The following is a 19,741-nucleotide window of genomic DNA, read 5'->3' as shown; positions in this document are numbered from 1 at the left end:
TGAACATCAGCAGATAATTGGGCAGTAGGAAGTGATTCAGATTTTTAAGAGAGTCTTGCAAAACCTAATATTTAAAACCAAGGGTTTTGTTTTCATGTCTCCCACATTCTCATACAGGAGAATGCTTGTTTGCTTTTCTACTAAGTGAAAATCAAAGGTAGCCTCTAACTAATTGCAGTCTATGTCTGACTGCAGTCAATCTGACACTTGAACAGCACAAGCTGAGGTAAACACTTCACTCTGGAAGAACTCTTCCAGTGTGCCTTACTGTAAGTTTCTAGTTAAGAAATGTTTTCTAAGAGTACCCAGCAAAGTGCTTCTTTCTAAGGTTACCTCTGTTTTCTGCCACAAGCTCTCTTGCTGTCTGCATAGCTGCTGATAAGAGACACTGTAGAAGCTGTATCTCTTCCGGCAGCTGAAGATCAGAATGTATTTGGTATAAGAACCATGCAGAGAACATGAACATGTAGGAACGTAATTCAGAGTAACCCTACGTCTTTTACAGCACGGATTGTTCCAGCAGAGTCCAAGATGATCAGGAGTTGCACATTGTAGGTTACACCTTGGCCTGCTATGTTTGGCAGTTATGAAGCTTATCTTTGAGTTTACCCTAACAGCTTTTGTTTTGGTGGCCTATTTGTACAACTAAGAAATAGTAAACAACCCTCTGTAACAGAAGTCTAGCGTGTAGTCTCTGTAGTACAGTGTACTTAGCAAGTTGTATTCTGTACTTCCAGATACTCACCTGAGGTGCTTAAATAGCTATTTATGTTCTGCCTTACGCACGTAGGCTGTTCCTGTGGGGAGCCTGTGGTTATCTGTTTACAGTACCACATGCAAAAATATAGATAAAGGAGCAGATACTCTGTAGCTTGTGGCTGATTTGCAAGTTCTTAATGGGTCTTGAAGCAGACTATGTCTTCAGGTAACTCTACTGTCTTGGCATGGTGTGTGATCTAAGGGATTAGATTACTTCTACCAGGACACAGAATGAGGAAGTTTTTGGGAAATACTGCTTAATTTTGACACTAGTCGTGTGTGTTCCCAGAAGGGAGGGAACAGCAGTAGCTGAGATAACTTCTAGCTGTGGCACTGACTGATAACCTGCATCTGTTTCAGCAGCATACTCCATTAATAGGTCTGAGAATCCAAGCAAGCCACACGCAAACAACCAAACATTTATTTTATTTTTTAGAACAACTTGTGTCAAACATTAAAAAGTCACATTTTTTAATGGAATAAACCCTGTCTTTTTTTACTATAGAAATGGTTACTTTTGTGTTTTGAGACACCTTTCAGATCCCATAGGATTATTACATAATCTGCTGTTTCTGCTTTGAGGTACTGAAACCACAACTCGCAGTCAGCCTGGCACTTACACAACTGGGCTGCTAGTCAACAAGAGATTGTTAGTGTCTGACCATTATCAAGACATTTTATATAACTTCTGAGCAAATCAAGTTTTATTGCTGCGAAGAATACGATTGTCTCACTGCAGGAACAGATTAATGCTTTTTATCGCTGTGTGAAGATGCACAGATCCAAGGGAGATGGAATTAACAGCCCTTTGTCCTTCTTGGAGTAGTTCTTTTCGTGTATTCACAATGAGGAGGACTAAGTACCATGAAGTTTCTTTCTAGACTATCATTTTTGGCTGAAGCAGCAGTCATGGAAGACAAATTGGGAAAGCATAGTGGATTGGATATAATACACTCAAAGTAAGGGACAACACAGACTTCACAAATAAAGTAACAAAACAAAAGCCGCTATAAAATTATTTAAGAATTCTTCATTATACTCGATAAAGTGCCATTATTTCTCAAAGCTGGGCTTCAGGGGGAGGAGGGAGAAATATGACAAAGATGATACAGTCATTTGTAGCCAGCTGTCCTTCTTAAGGCAATTTAGTGTTCATTTCACCTTCAAATTCCACATTTCTAGTCTGTGGCAGAAAGAATATTGTTGCTGCTGTAGCACAACAAAAAGGCCCAGGTTCCACATTATTCTCAGGAAGTCTTGCTCAGAATTTGTTAGTGGCTTTGTCCAGAGCTCACTGTCTGTCCTGTTGGGAGCTGAGCAGCACCACTTGCAAGCAGGAACTTCTGCAAAAACTGGATACAAGTGTTCTCACAAAGGTGCCCCCTAAGTTACATCACAGCTGCTGGAGCTGCTGCGTGAACAAGCGTTACCATCCAACATGTCACCATATGCGCTGCTTCCTTCTCCAGTATACACAACTGTTAGAGAATCTTGGGGGTCTTCATCGTGGTTCTCCAGCATCTCTAAATGAGGCATGCTGGGCTCTCTCAAATACTGGAAAATGGCAGAAATGACAGTTTAGCTACTGATCCACAAAACAGGTATATTACAAGTGACAGAACCAGAGCAAGTACTACCGGCTATAGGCAAGTTGTTTTAGAACAGAATTCAAAATACTAATTAAATGTGTATTTATTTTTTTCTGGATTTCCTTGAAGGAGATAAGAACTGAATAAAGCAGAAGGTTAAAAATGCATCACTTCTCTTTCCAGAGAAATAAATAAGGTAGACATCCATTTAAGTGAGTTAAAAACATCCCACCATTACCTACTGTTGTTAAGCTTATCTTTAGACAATATGTCAGTTCAAAGTCCTACAAAAGAATAAACCACAGAAGAGTTTTCTTCTATTACACTGCTGAGGCCATGCCCTATAGCTGCAGGAATCTGGCAACTGATGGCGTGGGCAAGTGAGGGAGAAGATTCTGCCTTGTTCAGCACGAGATAAATCAGAACTGCACCTTTCATTGCCACTAGTGTCATTCTTCTCTTATAGTTACTATTGGCTTTGACATTCCCTTTGCCTCCTTGCCTCCAAAGTTATCAGTGTTACGTGAAACTTTTAATCACAGAGAGGAAGATTAGAAGAAATAAAAAAAGCCAGAGAAAAGGATTTGTTCTTCTTAACTCTGTGTACTCTCCTGCTTACTAAACAGACCCTGTGTTTCAGGGGGAACATTAGGAATGTTTACGAATATGAAATACATGCTGAATGAGAACTTTTAAATTAAGAACTGTGCTTGAAGACTACTTCCTGTAGTTACTTCTGTTTAAAAAGAGGAAGATCAACAGGACCGAGACAACACTGGTTAGTAGAGAATTGTGTCAGCTGGAAGGAGAAAAAGTCCCAGGATTCACTGTCTCTTGCAAGAGGAGGTGGAGGGGGAAGAGAAACAAGATGTCTACACGTACCTCTTCAAAGTGTGATGGGATTCTTAAAGGTGGCTGGGACAAATATTTAAGTGCTTTCTGGTGTCTCCATAAACAAAAGAAACCAGCTATTATGAAAATTAAAAGCAGACCGACGGACATAAATATTACAACAATATATCCAGCTTTGGCCGCCTCTGAAAAAGAACATATGGTAGGTTCATATCTGTAGAGCTCACGTAAAGCAACAAGCTGACATTTGCTGTCTGTGGTAGTCAAACTTCTAAGGTTAAGGTCACAACCCTGCCACAGATGCACTCTAAACACCTGTGCTGAGAAGTAGCTTGGTGGTGATTCCATACAGAAATCACCAGCTCTGTCCCCCTGTGCACACAGCCTAATGCAAGCTTCTATAAGACGTGCTAGCACGGCAAATGGAGCTGGAGGAGTCACTGCTGGTGGGCAGAAGGCAGGCAGGGAATGCAGTCTGCCCTTCGTCCACCTTTGGTTTTTATCAGCAAAATGCCATTAATGCCAGGGGCTTTAGAACATATGATTCCCTTCAGCAAAAGCAGCACCGCTGACTCCAACATCACATCTCAGGGGCTTGTCATCAAGTACTTGAACTTGGTCAAAACTAGCAGGGAGGTCAGCTCCTGGGGGCAGCAGAAACTTCAGTGACTGAGGATAAGGATAGCTGGAAGAGCGTAACACAGACCATCAACTACTGTCTAAACCATTACTCATTAATTTGCCATTAATGACAATTATGAATTGGTAGCTATGGTATCCTCTTAATACTCCTGACAAAGAGAGGTATGTAATCAGTTACACCACTTAATGCCCTACACCTATCCCATCATATAAGAAAAAGAACAAAAACAGGATTATACCGCTGATGGTTGTTCTGTAACACTCCGGGACTGTTTGCAGTCCGAACAAGTGGAAATCTAAATATGCCACCAATTCTACTTGAATTGTAAAACAATAAAGTGTCAATTGCTTCAAATCTTTAATTTTGAATAGTGTATCGCTTCTCTTTATCTCCTGTTGAAAAAAAAAAAAAAAAAGGATGTAAGTGTTACTGAAAGAATCAGAGCCTGGCTTCAGTGCAGTTCTTCTCCCGTTATTGAAGTTTTTCATTCATTTCTTAACTCAGCTTTCCCTAACGCGTTAAGAGAAATCATGAAATACGGTGAAGTAGGAATGTTGAAATGTATTTGAAGTCTCTTGTTTTTAAATGAAATACACTCAACCATTTAAAACCACAAGGGTATGAACAGCAAAGTCTCACTTTAACCACACCATGCTGCCGGACGCTTTCACACGGCTGCCGTGACCCTGGCAGTTCATGCAAGGCAGAAAGGGGGAAGGAAAAGGGAGCCATGAGAAACGTCTCCACCATCAGAGGCTGACAGAAGCACACAGAAGTGCAGCGCTTCCGCTATTTTTCTGCCGAGGGGAAAAACAGCTGATGGGCAGTGGAAAATATCCATGCTTCTGCCAAGACTGAGCTTTTTAATTTGCGAGGGTTTCAGGGAAGCCTAAATAACCCTCCAAGAGTGACATCTCATTTCACTCTCAAACATTTGATCCACGTCAAAAACACATTTGTCTAAGGGAGGAAGGAAGCGGAGGCGTTTCAGATTTAGCAAGACCTTCAAAACAGAAGGCTTGAAATGATTTTTTTTCTGCTTCTGTTTTTTAGCAATTGGTTTGAAAACGACACTCTTGTGATTCTTCTTCCTTTCTCATTTTTACTTTTACATTTTACATTTTTGAAAGGCAGAGGCATGGGCATACTGTGAGGCAGATCAAACCCACTGAGTCTCAGTGCAAATGGGGACAGATCTTCCCAGCTGCATCCAACATGTTTTGAAGAACTCCAGCCTTCCTCTGCCCTGGGAACACAGGCATCAGCAGCCTGTCACTGAAGCTGCCAATACAAACATTCCCTGAAAGGAGGAAGCGTGTCCCAGAATTTCCAAATTGTCTAAACAAACTTTGGAATTTAAATATTATTTGAAAACCACCTTTGACACTCTGCAGATTCTCTCCTCGGAACTGCAGTGTGATTTAGCCTTGATTCCATATGGAGAGAAAAAAAAAAAAAACTGTGTGAAAGTTTTGTAGAACATACATTGCTTGTGCCAGAACCAGACTAACTTAAATTCAAGTCACCAAATGTTGACCTCTGCTCTCAAAAAAACATTTGTTTTCTTCCTCCATATCTGTTGTTTTGCCAAGAAATGCTGACTTATCTCTTAGTCATAGAAGCATTAGGAACAAAACAAATCAGAATTCTTACTTTTTTAGTAGTAATTGTTGTGTTCTCCCAGTAGGACACATGATACTGGAAAAGGTAACCTGCCTCAGGTCCAAAAGGAGGTGCGACACCAATGAGAAGGGAGTCAGAGCTTACAATCACACTGTTTACTTTAGGAGGTCCTATGGTAGCTGAAAAGAAACAGAGAAAGAGCCGTGAACCTCTGGGATGCTGAAAAGCTCATCATATTACATATTACATTATGCAGGCTGGATGTGGCTCTGGGCAGCCTGGTCTGGTGGTTGGTGACCCTGCACATAGCAGGGGAGTTGAAACTGGATGATCCTGTGGTCCTTTTCAACCCAGGCCATTCTGTGATTCTATGATTACATATGTTATGTATTTATGTATAATGTAATCTATGATTACATTACAGCTTTATTTAGATACTCTCACGGTACTCAGCAAACACTGAATGTCAGCATTTTTTTTTTCCCCTCAAGAAAGGGAATGCAACATTTTTTCATCTACTTAATGCTTTCCTAACCCACCAAGGGATCCCACTCTTCCCCTGCACAAACAATCCTGCATCACAAGCTGTGGATACATCAACGGTAATCTTCAACACAGGACTCTGGCAATTCCATACCCCTGCATTCTTTACTACCAAGGAAAATGCACTTTCCAGCATGGAGCATCATTACCCATCACAAAGTACAGGAGAAGGCGAACCAAAGACTTTGTAAACCCATTCTTCTGCCTCTTTATTATTTTGAGGGGTTTTCTAAAACTCAACGTTTATCTTTTCCAAATCCTGAGATGAATCACAGTGAGGAATAGGGCAGATCTCACAAAGAACAGTAACATGCTTGTCCACATGTCTAGTAGGATTTAAAATGTGCCCTTCACCCTTCTGCTCCATAGTGAGGGCAGGACAGCTTAGATTTGTTAGAAAAGAGATCTGTTCAACAGAAACAGATAGTTCATACAGAAACTGCCACAAATGACAGCGGTGCATGTGATATAGGCTGTAATTCTTACAAGGTTTGACCATCCAAGGAAACTCATCAGTAACATGTTTCTATCTCAATACCTGTTGAGGGAATGGGCTGCTAATGCCACTGCCGAGGAACTGACGGATATCAAATTCCTAGTAATACACAGAGACCTTGCAGGATTTGCTAACCAAGCACCTACAGATCTCTCACTTAGCTCTTTCACGTTACAATAAAAAAGAATACTAGAATACTTAACAAGTCTCCTTAGAGAGACATACTGACATCACAAATAACACTTACTGTTTCTCTCTGCCACAAATGGGTCTGTTTCTACCCAGGCTGAAGTCCTTGGCCCCATTTCAGCCCTAACACGAAGAACAATTGTCCAGCGACGTGCCTTTGCTGACTGGAGGAAACTGCACTCAGTCTGGGCAATACGGGTGCAGTTTATCTCACTCCAGCGGTTGTAGGCACCTCTGCAACACAAAACAAAGGATGACCAACTATCAATGCTCTAAAATACAATCCCTCCTACCCAGAGGGTTTTTGTAAGAAAAGGGTATGTAACAAAACAACTGCTTTCACAAGCATTTATTCTACAGCCATTTTAGAGCCTGCATCTCTTCAGCACTGGGAAAAAAAAAAGGGCGAGGGAGAATTCAGCAAGGTGAGAATTACACAAGAAACTATGCAACATTTCTGGACGCTCTTTGAGTCTTCAATCTTTACTCAATGCAGTGGAAACACAAGCAGCTACAAGAATCTCTGTCTTTGGAAGATGCTTTTGGATATACATAAAAACATCTGTAATAAGCAGTTCATATTTTCTATGCTTTTTTATTCTTAGTATATTTTTAAACCAAATTTGTTACTGGATTAAAGCAAAATAAGTTTGGTTGCTTCTCAAATTATTTGCTTACGTTTTAAGCTGGACTGTGTAGGACACCGAGCCTCCATCCACTTGAACAGGAGACCATCTCAGGGAATTACGAAAGTTAGAGGAATGAACTGTTACATCCTTCGGTGCTGGCAGATGTGGAGAAGCTTCTAAAATAAGAAGAGAAGTAAAAGCAATTACTACAACATTTAACTACAGTGCTACCTTTCAGAAGAGGCGTAGTGGCAGGATCTTAACGTCCCTCACACACAGGAAGGAAACTGCACCAAAAAAACTTGCATTAAGCCCTGAGTCCCAAATACAAAACAACCAGTTATGCTCCTCAAGTTTTAATTAGGTATTCTACTAGTTTCTTAGCCTCAGCTTTTGTGTAGTGCTCTTAAATAAACACACATCACATTATGCTGCACAGGGACCATTCCGCTTTGCAAACTGAGATTCTTCACAATTACAAATGCTAGGCAAACTATTAATCTCTGTTGTGCTCTAACGGTTAGTTAGAAACTTTCATTTGCAAAGTTTTCACTTTCTAGTCACTTCTGGCAACCTCAGCACTGGTCTGGCATGTGGCGGGGTATCTCACACCATCAGCAATCTGTGCAGTCTGACACCCCATACAGATTAATCGTACAAAACTCAAGGCTGCCACGACAAAATACAACCAGCCACAACAGCATTCTTTTCTCCCTCTTAAAAAAAAAAAAAAAAAAGAGTAATGAAGGATGAGGGAGGCTGGTTCACATTCTCTGCTCTCAGGACCACATGCTCATTATTTTGCGGATGCAGGTGATTTCCCTTACCAGCTTCTGAAAACACTGACAGCAGTCTCAGACGTGGGGCTCCATAGCTGAACATCAAACTGGCACGTGTCACAGAGTGCTTACTGCTGTGCTGGGAGGAGGTTCTGCAGCACAGTTTGTATTTCAATTAGCTACCAGGAATGTTGCTGAAAGCACAAACTGAATTCTGTAACAGCCATCAACTGAGATACCAAAATGTGCACTTCAAAACAGAGGATCTGCATAGCACGGGTGCTAGGCACACATCGTGGGACCCTCAGCACCACACTCTCACCCAGGGAAAGGCAGAACTGCCCTCCTGTCCTTCTGTCCGGCTCAGATGTAGTCTTGCTTGAACAGCTAACAATCCTCAGGCTCTTCCCTCCTCATGCTGGCTCGTCAGGCTGCAAGTCAGAGTTCTGACACTGCGGAGCGTGAAGCCACAAGCTACAGTGCGGGTCACCAACCCAGCCTGGCCTAGCCACGGGTTTCAGTGCCACGCTTGCTGGCACACATGTTGAAGACTCATCCGCATCCCTGAGCCCGGGCTCTGCCGGACCGCGTTAGCTCAGCCCAACAGGGCTCTTGGTGCTCAACCCTCCCGCGCCGCACAGCCAGCGGGCCTTTCAGCTTAAAATAAACGGCAAAGCATTCACACCCTAAATCCGATCCGACGTCAAGAACCCGAATCACGCGCCGCAAGCGGAGCGGCGGATCGGGTGTCACATCAAGAACTTCGAGCTTTCCCAAGAACCGCAGCGCTGGGCGAGGCAGGCAGCGGCCGGCACCAGCCCCGCCGCGGTAAGGTCACCCCGGGAAAGCCCCGCCACGCTCGCACCGCCCTTCCCGGCCTGAGCCCTCAACTCCGCGCCGCTCGGACCGCCACGCCGCACGCACCTGTGCCCGAGGCCCGGGCCGAGCCGAGAAGGAAGACGCCGAGGAGGAGGAAGAGGAGCAGCGCCCGCCACGGCATGGCCCGGCCGGCAGCGCCCAACCGCCCGGCCCCGCCCGCCTCCCTGCCGAGGTCGCGGGACGACTGCCGGTGCCCGAGGAGCGGGGCCGGCGGCGGGCGGGCCCGGGGGGCCGCCTCACACCCTCAATGCGGCTGCCGCTGCCGAAGGGAAGCCAGGCGCGACAGGAGGCCGACTCCAGGGCGGCGGCTGCCGTCCGGCCCCGCTCCTCCTCCTCCGTTAGGCAGAGCCCGCCCATCGACACCGCCTGTGGACGCCCAGCGCAGTTCCCTGCGGGGCGCGGCACCCTGACCCGACCGCAGGTGGTGCGTGCGTGTTTTGCAGGCGCGGCCCTGTGCCGCTCTCGGCCGCGTGCGGTTGATGTGAGAAAATCTCTCACAGGGCGGTTGGAGCTCTCTGTTCGCTTTCTCCGCGCTGACACGAGGTTAGGCCTAACCGCAGCCCTTAAGCGGTGCTGGCGGCTGCGCAGACTAAATCGGAGTTTTTCAGGGGAGAGAGGGAATGCAGAACTGTCCCAGTAGGAGGCCTCGCAGGGTGGGGATACTGAATGCTTCCTCTACAAAGTGGCATTTGGGCTGCGTGAAGGCTGCCTCAAAAAGGGCTGAGAATCCACAGCCATCCAATCTCCAGCAAAAGGCACCAGAGTGTGTCCAGAGAAGGGCAGTGAAGCTGTGAGGGGTCTGGAGCACAAATCTGATGGAGAGCAACTGAGGGAGCTGGGTTGTTCAGTCTGGAGAAGAGGGGGTTCAGGGGAGAACTCGTAGGTCTCTACAGCCACCTGAGAGGAGATTGTGGTGAGATGGGGGTCGGCCTCTTCTCCTAAGTAACTGTTACAGGATGAGAGGGAATGGCTTCAAGTTGCACCAAGTGAGGTTCAGGTTGGGTATTAGGAACAATTTCTTCTCAAAAAGAGCGGTGAGGCAGTGGCACAGGCTGCCCAGGGAGGTGGTGCAGTCACCGTCCCTGGAGGTGTTCAGGAGCCGTGTGGATGTGGCACTGAGGGACGTGGGCATGGTGGAGTGGGCTGGTGGTTGGACTGGGTGATCTTTTCCAAACTTAATGATCCCATGCTTCTATGAAGAAGAAACCAGACAAGAACAACACAAACATCTTGTATCTGTAGCACTAGATAAGGCTGAGCAGCTCTTGGTTTACAGCTAAACTTGGATGAATCACTTCATTCTGCTTTAGTTCAGTTCTTCCTCAGTCAAAAGAGAGATTCCTTCCTTTATCTTATCCATGTCTGGCCTGCTGGTATCAACAGCGGGTTTTCCAGGCAAAGGTCTTCATTTCTAAGGGTAATAAAATAGGTTGGGATCTCAGCTGATGGCTTTTAGCACTGCCAGGTATGCTGATAGCTGGAAACAAGTATAAACAAAGGGAAAAATCAGAGGAAGGGCTGAAAGCAGAATGGCTGGTTGGTTGGTTACAAAAATAGAACAAGCTAGATAGGGATGGTAGAGATTAAAGTTACTCAGTTGCAGGTTCATACAGTTTTGTTTGCAGTGAACTTACCTGACCTGTTTTTCAACCATTCTGGGAAGAGTGACTCATCTCTCAGTAGACTGCTGCAGTTCTACTAAAACCCTTTGCTCCACAAGCTTCACCGTAGGATTTCCCCAGTGACATGCCTGTGCTGAAACATAGATCCTTGATTAATGGTTCTGAAGCCAGTGAATGGATTTTGGTCACACAGCACTAGCATGACTCACGGTGCTTTCCTGGTGACATGTGGCCAAGTGGGTAGCTGAGAAGGCCATGAACAGTTTGTGACTGTGAAGCATACATAGCAAAATGACTGGGCAAATCACATCCAGAAGGCACATTGATTTTAGTGGCATCTCTAATTCATGCATTAAAAGAGATTCAGAGATGCACTCGAGTATGTTGAAAAGCAATTTCAATACACCAATTAATTCTGAAGCTGGGTTTCCCTCTAACCTTGGATGGAAAGATGTGTATTTACTGTAAGTGTTGGAGGAATCCCATAACCAGTAATCATGTCTGTTTTCTCTTTGCCAAACCAGACAGGAAACTTTGAAGGCTTTTGGTTTTGTTCCATCTTTCTCCTTCCTTGAACTTCCTTGTAAGCAAAAGCCCAAGGAAATTACTCTCCTGTGGTCTAAATGATTGTTAGGAAAGGAGTCACAGTGACTGGTTGTATGTGAAAAGGTTCACCAAACATGTGACTTTTAACGTTGTTGTGTTGAGGGTGGCTTCTTAAAGCTGGTAGCTTAAGGAGAGCTGAGCGGGGAGGGGAGTGAATTGAGAACAGAGATGGAGAAAAGAGAGGACTGGAATCAATGTGATGCCTGATCCTTTCAGTGAGCTCCAAAAGAAAAGAAAAAAAATTCCAAATAAAGCTAAGAAAACTGTAGAACTTTTCAGAGATAATTATGCATATTGCTTTCTTTTCACCGAGTTAAGGGAGCAAAAAAACAAAATTAGTGTGAAATCAGAAAGCAAGGCATAAATTCTTTTTTCTTGCTAGTCTTTCTTCAACAAAGCATGAGAAAGTGAAGGTAGTAAAGGTAGTGATGCAAGTAAAGGTAGAAGGAAATACATTTTAGAGGAGAAATGGCTCCATCCATCACTCCGAGCTAAAGGCTCTGAAAAGAACAATCACTGAAAAGACTTGTGTGTAGAAAAAAAATTACTATAGCACATAACAGCAATAAATTGATTTAATAAGTGTGTGCATTTCACCTTTGCAAGCAACTTTCTGCTCTGAAATCCCAATCTTACTGGTTATTATGTTTTATGTGTGGATCAACAATAAAGATAGCAAAGCAACATCAAGGCAATTACTTTGCTGCACAAAAATTACCAGCACAGAATCCTGAAAAAATGAGATCTACAAATGATAAGAAATATTCCCCAAATTTCACTTTTACATTTAAGATACAGAGGTGAAATGCTTCAGTTCAAAGATCCAAGGACACCGAAACCCAAGGAAAAGTAACTGAGCTGTTTGTTGTTGTCCTGACATGAACACAAACCACAGAATCACACAATCCCCCCGGTTTGAAGTGACCTATAGGGATCATTGAGTCTTACTCCTGCTTCCACACAGGACCACTTAAAAATCAGACCATTGCCAACTTTAAAAGAGGAAAACAGTTTAGAAAAATGCTTATAATATCTTGATATTGGAGATAAAGATTGTATTGCATCTTTATGTGGTGTTCATGTTCAGACATCACCACTCCACCTGAGTGTCCAAAATGCATGGGCGGAGGTGATGAGGGCTAATGGAACTGATGAACATCTGCTTATTCTTGCTCTCTCTCATGGCTTAATGCACAGACCAAGTCTTGGTCCCCACGCAGCACTTCTCCTTCCTGTCAGTTGCTCTTTAGCACCCAAATCTGCGCTGCTCCCCCAGCTGCATGTATGCAGTGATTCCTGTACTCAGAAGGAAATTCTGAGTACAGATCTTCACTCTACCAGGAGACATGAACACCCACCAGCTACAAGCTGTGCCCAGACTCTGCTCAGATCTCAGGAAGACTTAGAAATACCTGAGTCTGCATAGGACTGTGCAAATTTGGTATTCTGGTGACGTTAGCTGTGGGACTCTGATATGGACTATGATATGCACATGAGAGCAGGTTTCCAGAGCCAGCGACTCGAGGAGCCTGAGTCCCCACCAGCTCTCTTCTAACTTGATGTTCTTTACCACCCCTCAGAAATCAGCCATTCTGGCAGCAGGATAGAGGCATGCTGGTTTGGGAATCCACCCATCACTGAGAAAGGATTCGCCTTTGACTGGAAGAAGTGGTGGTACGCAGTCAGAAACGCCTGAGTCGTGAGAAATGAGGTTTTAAAGACCATTAAAAAACATTGCATTTCTCTAAGCTGCTTTGAAATAATTTTAAAGTAAAAATAGGTTAAAAAAAAAAAAGTAAAAATATGACCATTATCTCACACCAGGAAAGAGATTTGTTTTGTGTCTTAGCCAGTGTTTGAATTTTAATTGGAGACTTGGCTTTGGCATACTTTGCATTTTGATTTTATAGCACATGAATGTCTCGTTTTTAATTATACTCACACAATCTTTATGTGGGCACAAGGTAGAAAGAAGAGGAAGAGATCAGAAGGAAAGAGATAAACACCTCCTGCCCTTGATCTGGTTTGTATATTCTGAATTAGATCATTGTTCAGTACATTTACCAGAATTGATCAACTAGAACAGACTTTCGTACAAGGTAATATATCTAAGCCCATTTAAGGTATGTATTTCAGCTCAGTGTAGTGCTTAAATTAGGAAAAAAAAAAAAAAAAAAGGCCTTAGTGATTCATTTACAGTAATTATCTGATGAAATATAAACTCTTAGAAGCAGAGAGGAAGTATAATCAGTTCTGGCATGCTTGCTTAAAGCAGCTTTCGTAACCAGCAAAAACAGGAGTGGTTGTGTAGATAGATAAAAACCCTGTGTGTGCTATGGACAAACTTGTCTACCAGACCACTATTTTTCAGACAGGGCATGTCTTTGTATCTGAAAAGAGACCATTAAGGTAAGAAGATGCTTAATGTGTTGTTGATGCTGAATAGTTACATTAGCAAAAAGATCACACTGGCAGAGAAACAAAAAACCAACTTCCTCAAATACTGACGTTCAGCTACAGCATTGCTTGGAAGACAGAGGTTTTGGTGTGGGAGTTTCCAAGGGTCAGGAGTAGGAGGTTAAAACAGATGAATTCCGTAAGCCATTGCTTTTTGAAGAGGGGATCCGGAAGCACACCAGCTGATTGGATATTAAGCATTATTTCTGGTGATGGAAGGCATGCAGCACCGGGAGGTGACCTTAAAAGCATTTGCAGAAAACACGAGTATCCCACAACAGTTAGATGTAAATAGCTCTGTTTTTTTCTTGGAGCCCTCCCCGTATCGTGGACACATCCAGGCCATGACCACGTTAAGAGGACAGGGAGAGAATCTCTGGCTTTCCTCCTGGCCATAAGGGGGCTCCTCTGGCTCATTGCACAAGGGCAGCCTGCTGACCCAACTACCTGGCACAACTATTCAAGGTTAATGGAACCAATTCACTCTGATGCCGATTAATTACTAGATCCAGCACAAGGGAGTGGGGAAGGAGCTGGGAGCTGAAGACTTGAGGCTGCTGTTGAAGAGAAGTAATGCTCATAAATCCAAACAGCTCTAAAATCAGCTCTTCACAGAATGGCTTGGGTTGGAAGGGACCTCAAGGATCACGAAGCTCCAACCCTCCCTGCCACAGGCAGGGCCACCAACCTCCCCATTTAATACTAGACCAGGCTGCCCAGGGCCCCATCCAACCTGGCCTTGAACACCTCCAGGGACGGGGCACCACAACCTCTTTGGGCAGCCTGTTCCAGTACCTCACCACTCTCTCTGTAAAGAATTTCCCCCTGATATCCAACCCAAGTCTTCCCTCCTTCAACTTAAAACCATTTCCCCTTGTCCTGCCATTATCTACCCTTTCGAAGAGTTGATTCCCCTCCTGTTTATAGGCTCCCTTTAGGTACTGAAAGGCTGCACTGAGGTCACCCTGCAGCCTTCTTTTCTCCAGGCTGAACAAACCCAGCTCCCTCAACATGTCTTTGTAAGGGAGGTGCTCCAGTCCCCTGATCATCTTTGTGGCTCTCCTCTGGACCTGCTCCAACAGCTCTCTGTCTTTCTTGTATTGGGAGCCCCAGATCTGGACACAATACTTCAGATGGGGCTGCAGGAGGGCAGAGTAGAGAAGGACAATCACCTCCCTGTCCCTGCTGGCCACCCCTCTTCTGATGGAACCCAGGATCCCAGCTCTTATGTAAAGCCAGATTGCTACCTGCAGGACTCTCTCACACTCAGCAATATCATCCATTCTTTGATGCCTACTGTAGCTGTCGTGCTTACTGAAAAGCACAAGTGAGCTTTAGGACTCAACCTTGACTCTTCCCTACCTTGAAGGGGTCTGGCCAGTACCACTCAGGCTCTCGATGAACAAAATCCTAATTAGACTCTGTCCTGGCTATCCTCAAAGCATTTCTTTCAAGCAGCTTTCTACTGAGACACCCTTCTCTGGACACACACAAGGATGGCTAAATCACCTTGTCTGCTGCTGTAATAAAACATGCCAAAAGTTAGAAGAGGTCAGAAGCAGAGCTTTCGTGTTTACAAACATTCAGAAGAAAACATACAGATCCACCCAAAGTGGATGGCTACAGCCCAGCAGCATTTTGGGATCCAGTTTGAAATTGAAATTTGATCTCAGATTCCTAGTTGTAAAAAAAAAAACAACAGGGGGGGCGGGGAGGATAAAATAAAAGACTGACAGGACCTGATCTCTCCTACCCAACTAGCAGAATTAACTACTGCCATGAAGTTGGGAATCATAAATAAATAAAAGTGGAAACCAACTGCTCAAAACATTTCCTCTTGCAGGATGATTAATGACCTATGCCATCTAGCTGCAATTGCATTGTTTTTCCTCCCTTATGATTTCAAGCTTCTTAGGCCTCATATTAAGCACAGGAAGCAATTTGCTTTTGTCAAGTGTTTTTCTTATCAGTTTGCTGAGCCACGAGGGCTCTGATGAAGTACACTGACACAGGAGAAAGGGGGAAACCTCTTTCCAGGGAACAGGCAGCAAAGGGATTGCCATCTGGTGCCATAAAACCACCAGCCATGTTTAACTCTACTGAGAAAGCATGTCCTTCACTGCAAGAGTCTAGGTAGCTCAGTCTGTGAGTGTTGACTGTTTTGCTTTGTAGGTTTTTCTGAGGAAAGAGGAGAATCGAATGATCTCATTCATCTAAGCCTTCCTGCATTCAAGTGTTGAGGTACAGGCTAAGACACTTCTCTTCCTGCAGGAGAGAAGGCTCCAAGAAGACCTGAGAGCAGTCTTTCAGTATCTGAAGGAGGGGCTTCAAAGTCCATAAGAAAAAAGGGAACAGACTCTCTAGCAGGATCTGTTGTGACAGGAAAAGGGGAAATGATTTCAAACTAAAAGAAGGGAGATTTACACTGACTATAAGGAAAAAAGTTGTCCTTATTATTTTTTACCATATTACTATTTTTTTTACCATAAGAGTGGTGAGGCTTTGGAACAGGTTGCCTAGAGAGGTGATGGATGCCCCATCCTTGGACACACTCAAGGTCAGGCTGTATGGGGCTCTGAGCATCTGATGGAAGTATAGGTGTCCCTGCTCCTTGCAGGGGGGTTGGACTAGCTGGCCTTTAAGGATCCCTTCCTATTTGAAGGGTTCTATGCAAGCAAAAAATTTGGCCTAGCAAATTGGCAGAGGATCTGGAAGCAAAGGCAGAGACACAGTTTTTCACCTGGACAACCTTATAAGATCTGAACACCAACACGATGGGGTCCTTCTGGGGGCCAGCAGAACCACTCATGTCCTTCTTTCACCTTACTAGACAAAAGACTTGGAGAGAGTTCACATCTCAGCTTTTCCAAATCACAGTGACTGAACTCAGGAAGACACCACCAGTTCTGAAACAAATCATTTCGCAGTTTTGACTTCTGAGGTGCTAAACAGATCAAAAGTTTGACCACTGCTACACTGTTGTGCAGAGTTAAGGGATCATACCCCACCTTGCAGTGTAATATGGTGATATTATGTACTGCTCCCTGAATACGATGTCCTGTGATACAGGAAAAAAGGAGATGGCAAGCTCTAATTGCAGGCATGCCACTAGGAACAGAACAGCCTTTATAAAGTGTGTAGAGTACAAGCCTCAGTCTTGCAGAGCATATTCTAACAGATACAAAGCAGCTGCATGACTGGCACACTGAGGAGTGGCAGGGGACTGAAACAGAGACTAGGACTTTCAGGATAATATTGAGTTTATTATACTCTGAGATATGAAATCTTTATGAGCCAGACCCATTCATCTGTTTCCCTTTTGTCTGAAATGAGCACTGATGGTGATTACAGTTTTCCCAAAGACTTTGTGCATTTTTAGAAAGATAAAGAGAAGGAAGTGAATCTGAGTTAGGAATGCTTTGGGACCACTGTGAAGCAAAGATGCTTCTGATACAAGACCTAGAGGTGATGTCAAAATATGCAACGTTCGAGAAATATCCAGGAAATAGCAACTGTTACATCTCTTTCTCTGAAATTGAATGGAACTGAATCTGTCACCCTTGTCTGTCACTGACTTATAATGAAAATCTCCTCCATTGGGACATTCAGCAAGGTCCCTCAAAAAGAAACAGGCAGGATGTGTTTAGAAATGGTAATGCTTTAAGTTAGCTTTAGATATCATAACCAAAGGCCATCTATGTGTTCAACGTTTTAATCTGCTAAGTGTGATTAGATGCTTACTGCAACATCCTTTGGGGGCCCCAGGGGAGGGAAACAGGTAACTAAAGCTGGGAAGCTATATTGATTTATGTCCTTCAGGTTACTCTTGAAAGTTCTTTAGAGTTGAGGGCTGCAGTGCCAATATAGCAGAACTCTGATGTGTTAATGAAAACTCTGATTAAATCTCAGAGGCTTCTGCGTGAAGAAGTTCTGGCAAGTGAGAAGATGCACAGTATGGGCAGAAATGGGCATCATTCTTCTCCTAGAGGTAGGATTTGAGATCTTAAAAGCATTCTGGGCAAACTTTGTTTGAAGAAAGTGCTTCATTCCAAGTGCTAGATAATTCTTTTTTATGCAGGAGTAAGTCCTCAGCACTTAAGGATTTATGGTAGAGAACATTCCTGAAGTACAACTGATATGGCAATTGATCCAGAAGGCAGGCTGAAGGCACTGGGGGAGCCCAGTTTTCTTCTAAAGATGCATACAGACCTGTTGTATCTGATTTAGACTTGGCACTGTTTCTCTGCAGGTCAACAGATGGATCCTATGCTTAGAGAAATGACACTGCTGTATGCATGGGCAATGGCATCCCCTAGTGACCTTTTCCACAAGGGCTTAAGGAGAGTTACTGTAGCCATTGGCCTTAGGTTATGCATGAGGAAATGGGAAATTGCTGCTGTGAATCAACACAACCGAGGTGGCTGATAACCATCTCCTGAAGTCATTGCAGGCAGAGAGAAAACAGAGTAAAGGTGAGGGAGAATCACAGATCTGATGCAGCCACTACTGGCAACATGACTGCAGGCAGCCAAATTTTCCTTTCGGTCTGGCACAGAAGAATCAGTATGAAGAGCGAGTGGGGGATGAGGGAAAATTGGTCATACCAGAGAAGTGAATAAGTGCTTAGGAGCTTATTTTAAAAAAGAAAAAGAACCAGCAGCACAGTTTGCGAGGAAGGCAAGGGCGGAAATTTGCTATGACTCAGCCAAAAAATTCAGTGGAACTGAGGGAGAGGCATGCTGCTCCTTTCATAAACACATCAGCATGGACAGGAACGGCAGAAGCAGCCAGGGTGAAAAGTAACCTAGTCAGTATAGCATGCTGTAGGGTGCTCTGTGCAGTAACTACACTGATGCCAGAACAAGATGAAAAAAATACGTGCATAAAAATTAAACAGTCCCACTCTTGCAATCTGGGCTACGGTGACAACATACAGCTGTTTTCTGAGGCTTCATTCATAGAATCAGGGCTTGTAAGCTCAGTGGAGGAAATTAACTCTGGAAAAAATAACTAATGGAAAACACGCTTGAGATGAAGACAGCTACACCAATACGTAAATGCATGTATGTACAGTACACACACATACAAGGAGAAGCTGATGTAGAGAAATCTTTTTGAGCCTCCTATGGAAATGCTTAAGTACATATATAAAAAAACAAGGCATCATCACTCCCATGGGGAAGAAGACATAAAATGCTGCTAATACCTTCAGCTATGATCTTTCCTATATGTGTGTTTTACTTCAGTGCACAGATAGGCATGATAAAGATCAGACTGAACATATGGTTATATGTAGGAAGGAAGAGACACTCTACTGTAGCTTTGTAGCATGGAGCTATAAAATCATCCCTATTCATTTTCTTCTTTGTACAGGTTTTACTAAGAAAGTTGTGTAAGTACACAGAACCAGGAACACAAAGATTTCAGAGAATCATTGAGTTGAAGGTTCCCTTAAAGGCCATCTGACCCTGCCCACTTCCTGCAATAAGCAGGGACATCTACAGCTCCATCAGGTGCTCTGAGCCCCATACAGCCTGGGTGTCCCCAGGGACGGGGGATCCACCACCTCTCTGAGCAACCTGTTCCACTGCCTCACTACCCTTATGGTAAAAAAACTTCTTCCTTATACCCAATCTAAATCTCCCTTCTTTTAGTTTGAAACCATTTCCCCCTCTCCTATCACAACAGACCCTTCTAAAGGACAGCAGAGATGGCTGGAGAGTATCACCCTAAATTCCATAGGAGCACAGACAAAAATAGTTCACCCACTATAAATTTTTCTGGCAAGTTTTCGCATACATTTTACATGCAGTGTAAAAGACATTTTGGCTTGAAAGCATCAACAGGCACCTCGCTTGGGATCTAAGACTAAATCTTCTCCAATATGCTACATGACAATTCCACTCAAACATCTAGATGCTTGGGATCTTAGTATATGACCGTTTGTATATTATTAAATAATAATCACAGAATAGTTTGGGTTGGATGGGAGCTCGAAGCCCACACCGCCCCAACCCCTGCCATAGAGGGCTGCCCCCCACCATCTCAGGTTGCCCAGGGCCCCATCCAACCTGG

The 19,741-nt window shown here is 43.9% G+C and overlaps 1 protein-coding gene across 1 annotated transcript; it reads right to left on the bottom strand.

Moving 5' to 3' along the window:
* Nucleotides 1-1,169: 1,169 nt before the first annotated feature.
* Nucleotides 1,170-9,161, bottom strand: IFNGR2 (interferon gamma receptor 2). Its single transcript, XM_085242365.1, has 7 exons — nt 9,027-9,161; nt 7,373-7,499; nt 6,753-6,928; nt 5,497-5,645; nt 4,082-4,235; nt 3,231-3,385; nt 1,170-2,313 (listed from the first exon to the last, which is right to left on the bottom strand). The coding sequence occupies exons 1-7, from the start codon at nt 9,100-9,102 to the stop codon at nt 2,143-2,145; spliced, it is 1,008 nt and encodes a 335-aa protein (XP_085098491.1). The 5' UTR covers nt 9,103-9,161; the 3' UTR covers nt 1,170-2,142.
* Nucleotides 9,162-19,741: the final 10,580 nt, after the last annotated feature.

The sequence above is a fragment of the Meleagris gallopavo genome, chromosome 1 (assembly GCF_905368555.1).
Source record: "Meleagris gallopavo chromosome 1, MGAL_WU_HG_1.1, whole genome shotgun sequence".
NCBI lineage: Eukaryota > Metazoa > Chordata > Aves > Galliformes > Phasianidae > Meleagris > Meleagris gallopavo.
Note: the sequence above shows the minus strand (reverse complement) of the source record. Positions and strands in the feature narration are given on the sequence as shown.

What these genes read in the sequence shown, in the direction of transcription:
- IFNGR2 (XM_085242365.1), bottom strand. Translation starts at nt 9,102, where the DNA reads ATGCCGTGGCGGGCGCTGCTCCTCTTCCTCCTCCTCGGCGTCTTCCTT. An exon ending in TACACAGTCCAGCTTAAAAC is followed by an intron (nt 6,929 to 7,372) that starts GTAAGCAAATAA and finishes TTTGTGTTGCAG; the next exon opens with AGGTGCCTACAACCGCTGGA. An exon ending in TTACAGAACAACCATCAGCG is followed by an intron (nt 3,386 to 4,081) that starts GTATAATCCTGT and finishes GTTCTTTTTCAG; the next exon opens with AGGCGGCCAAAGCTGGATAT.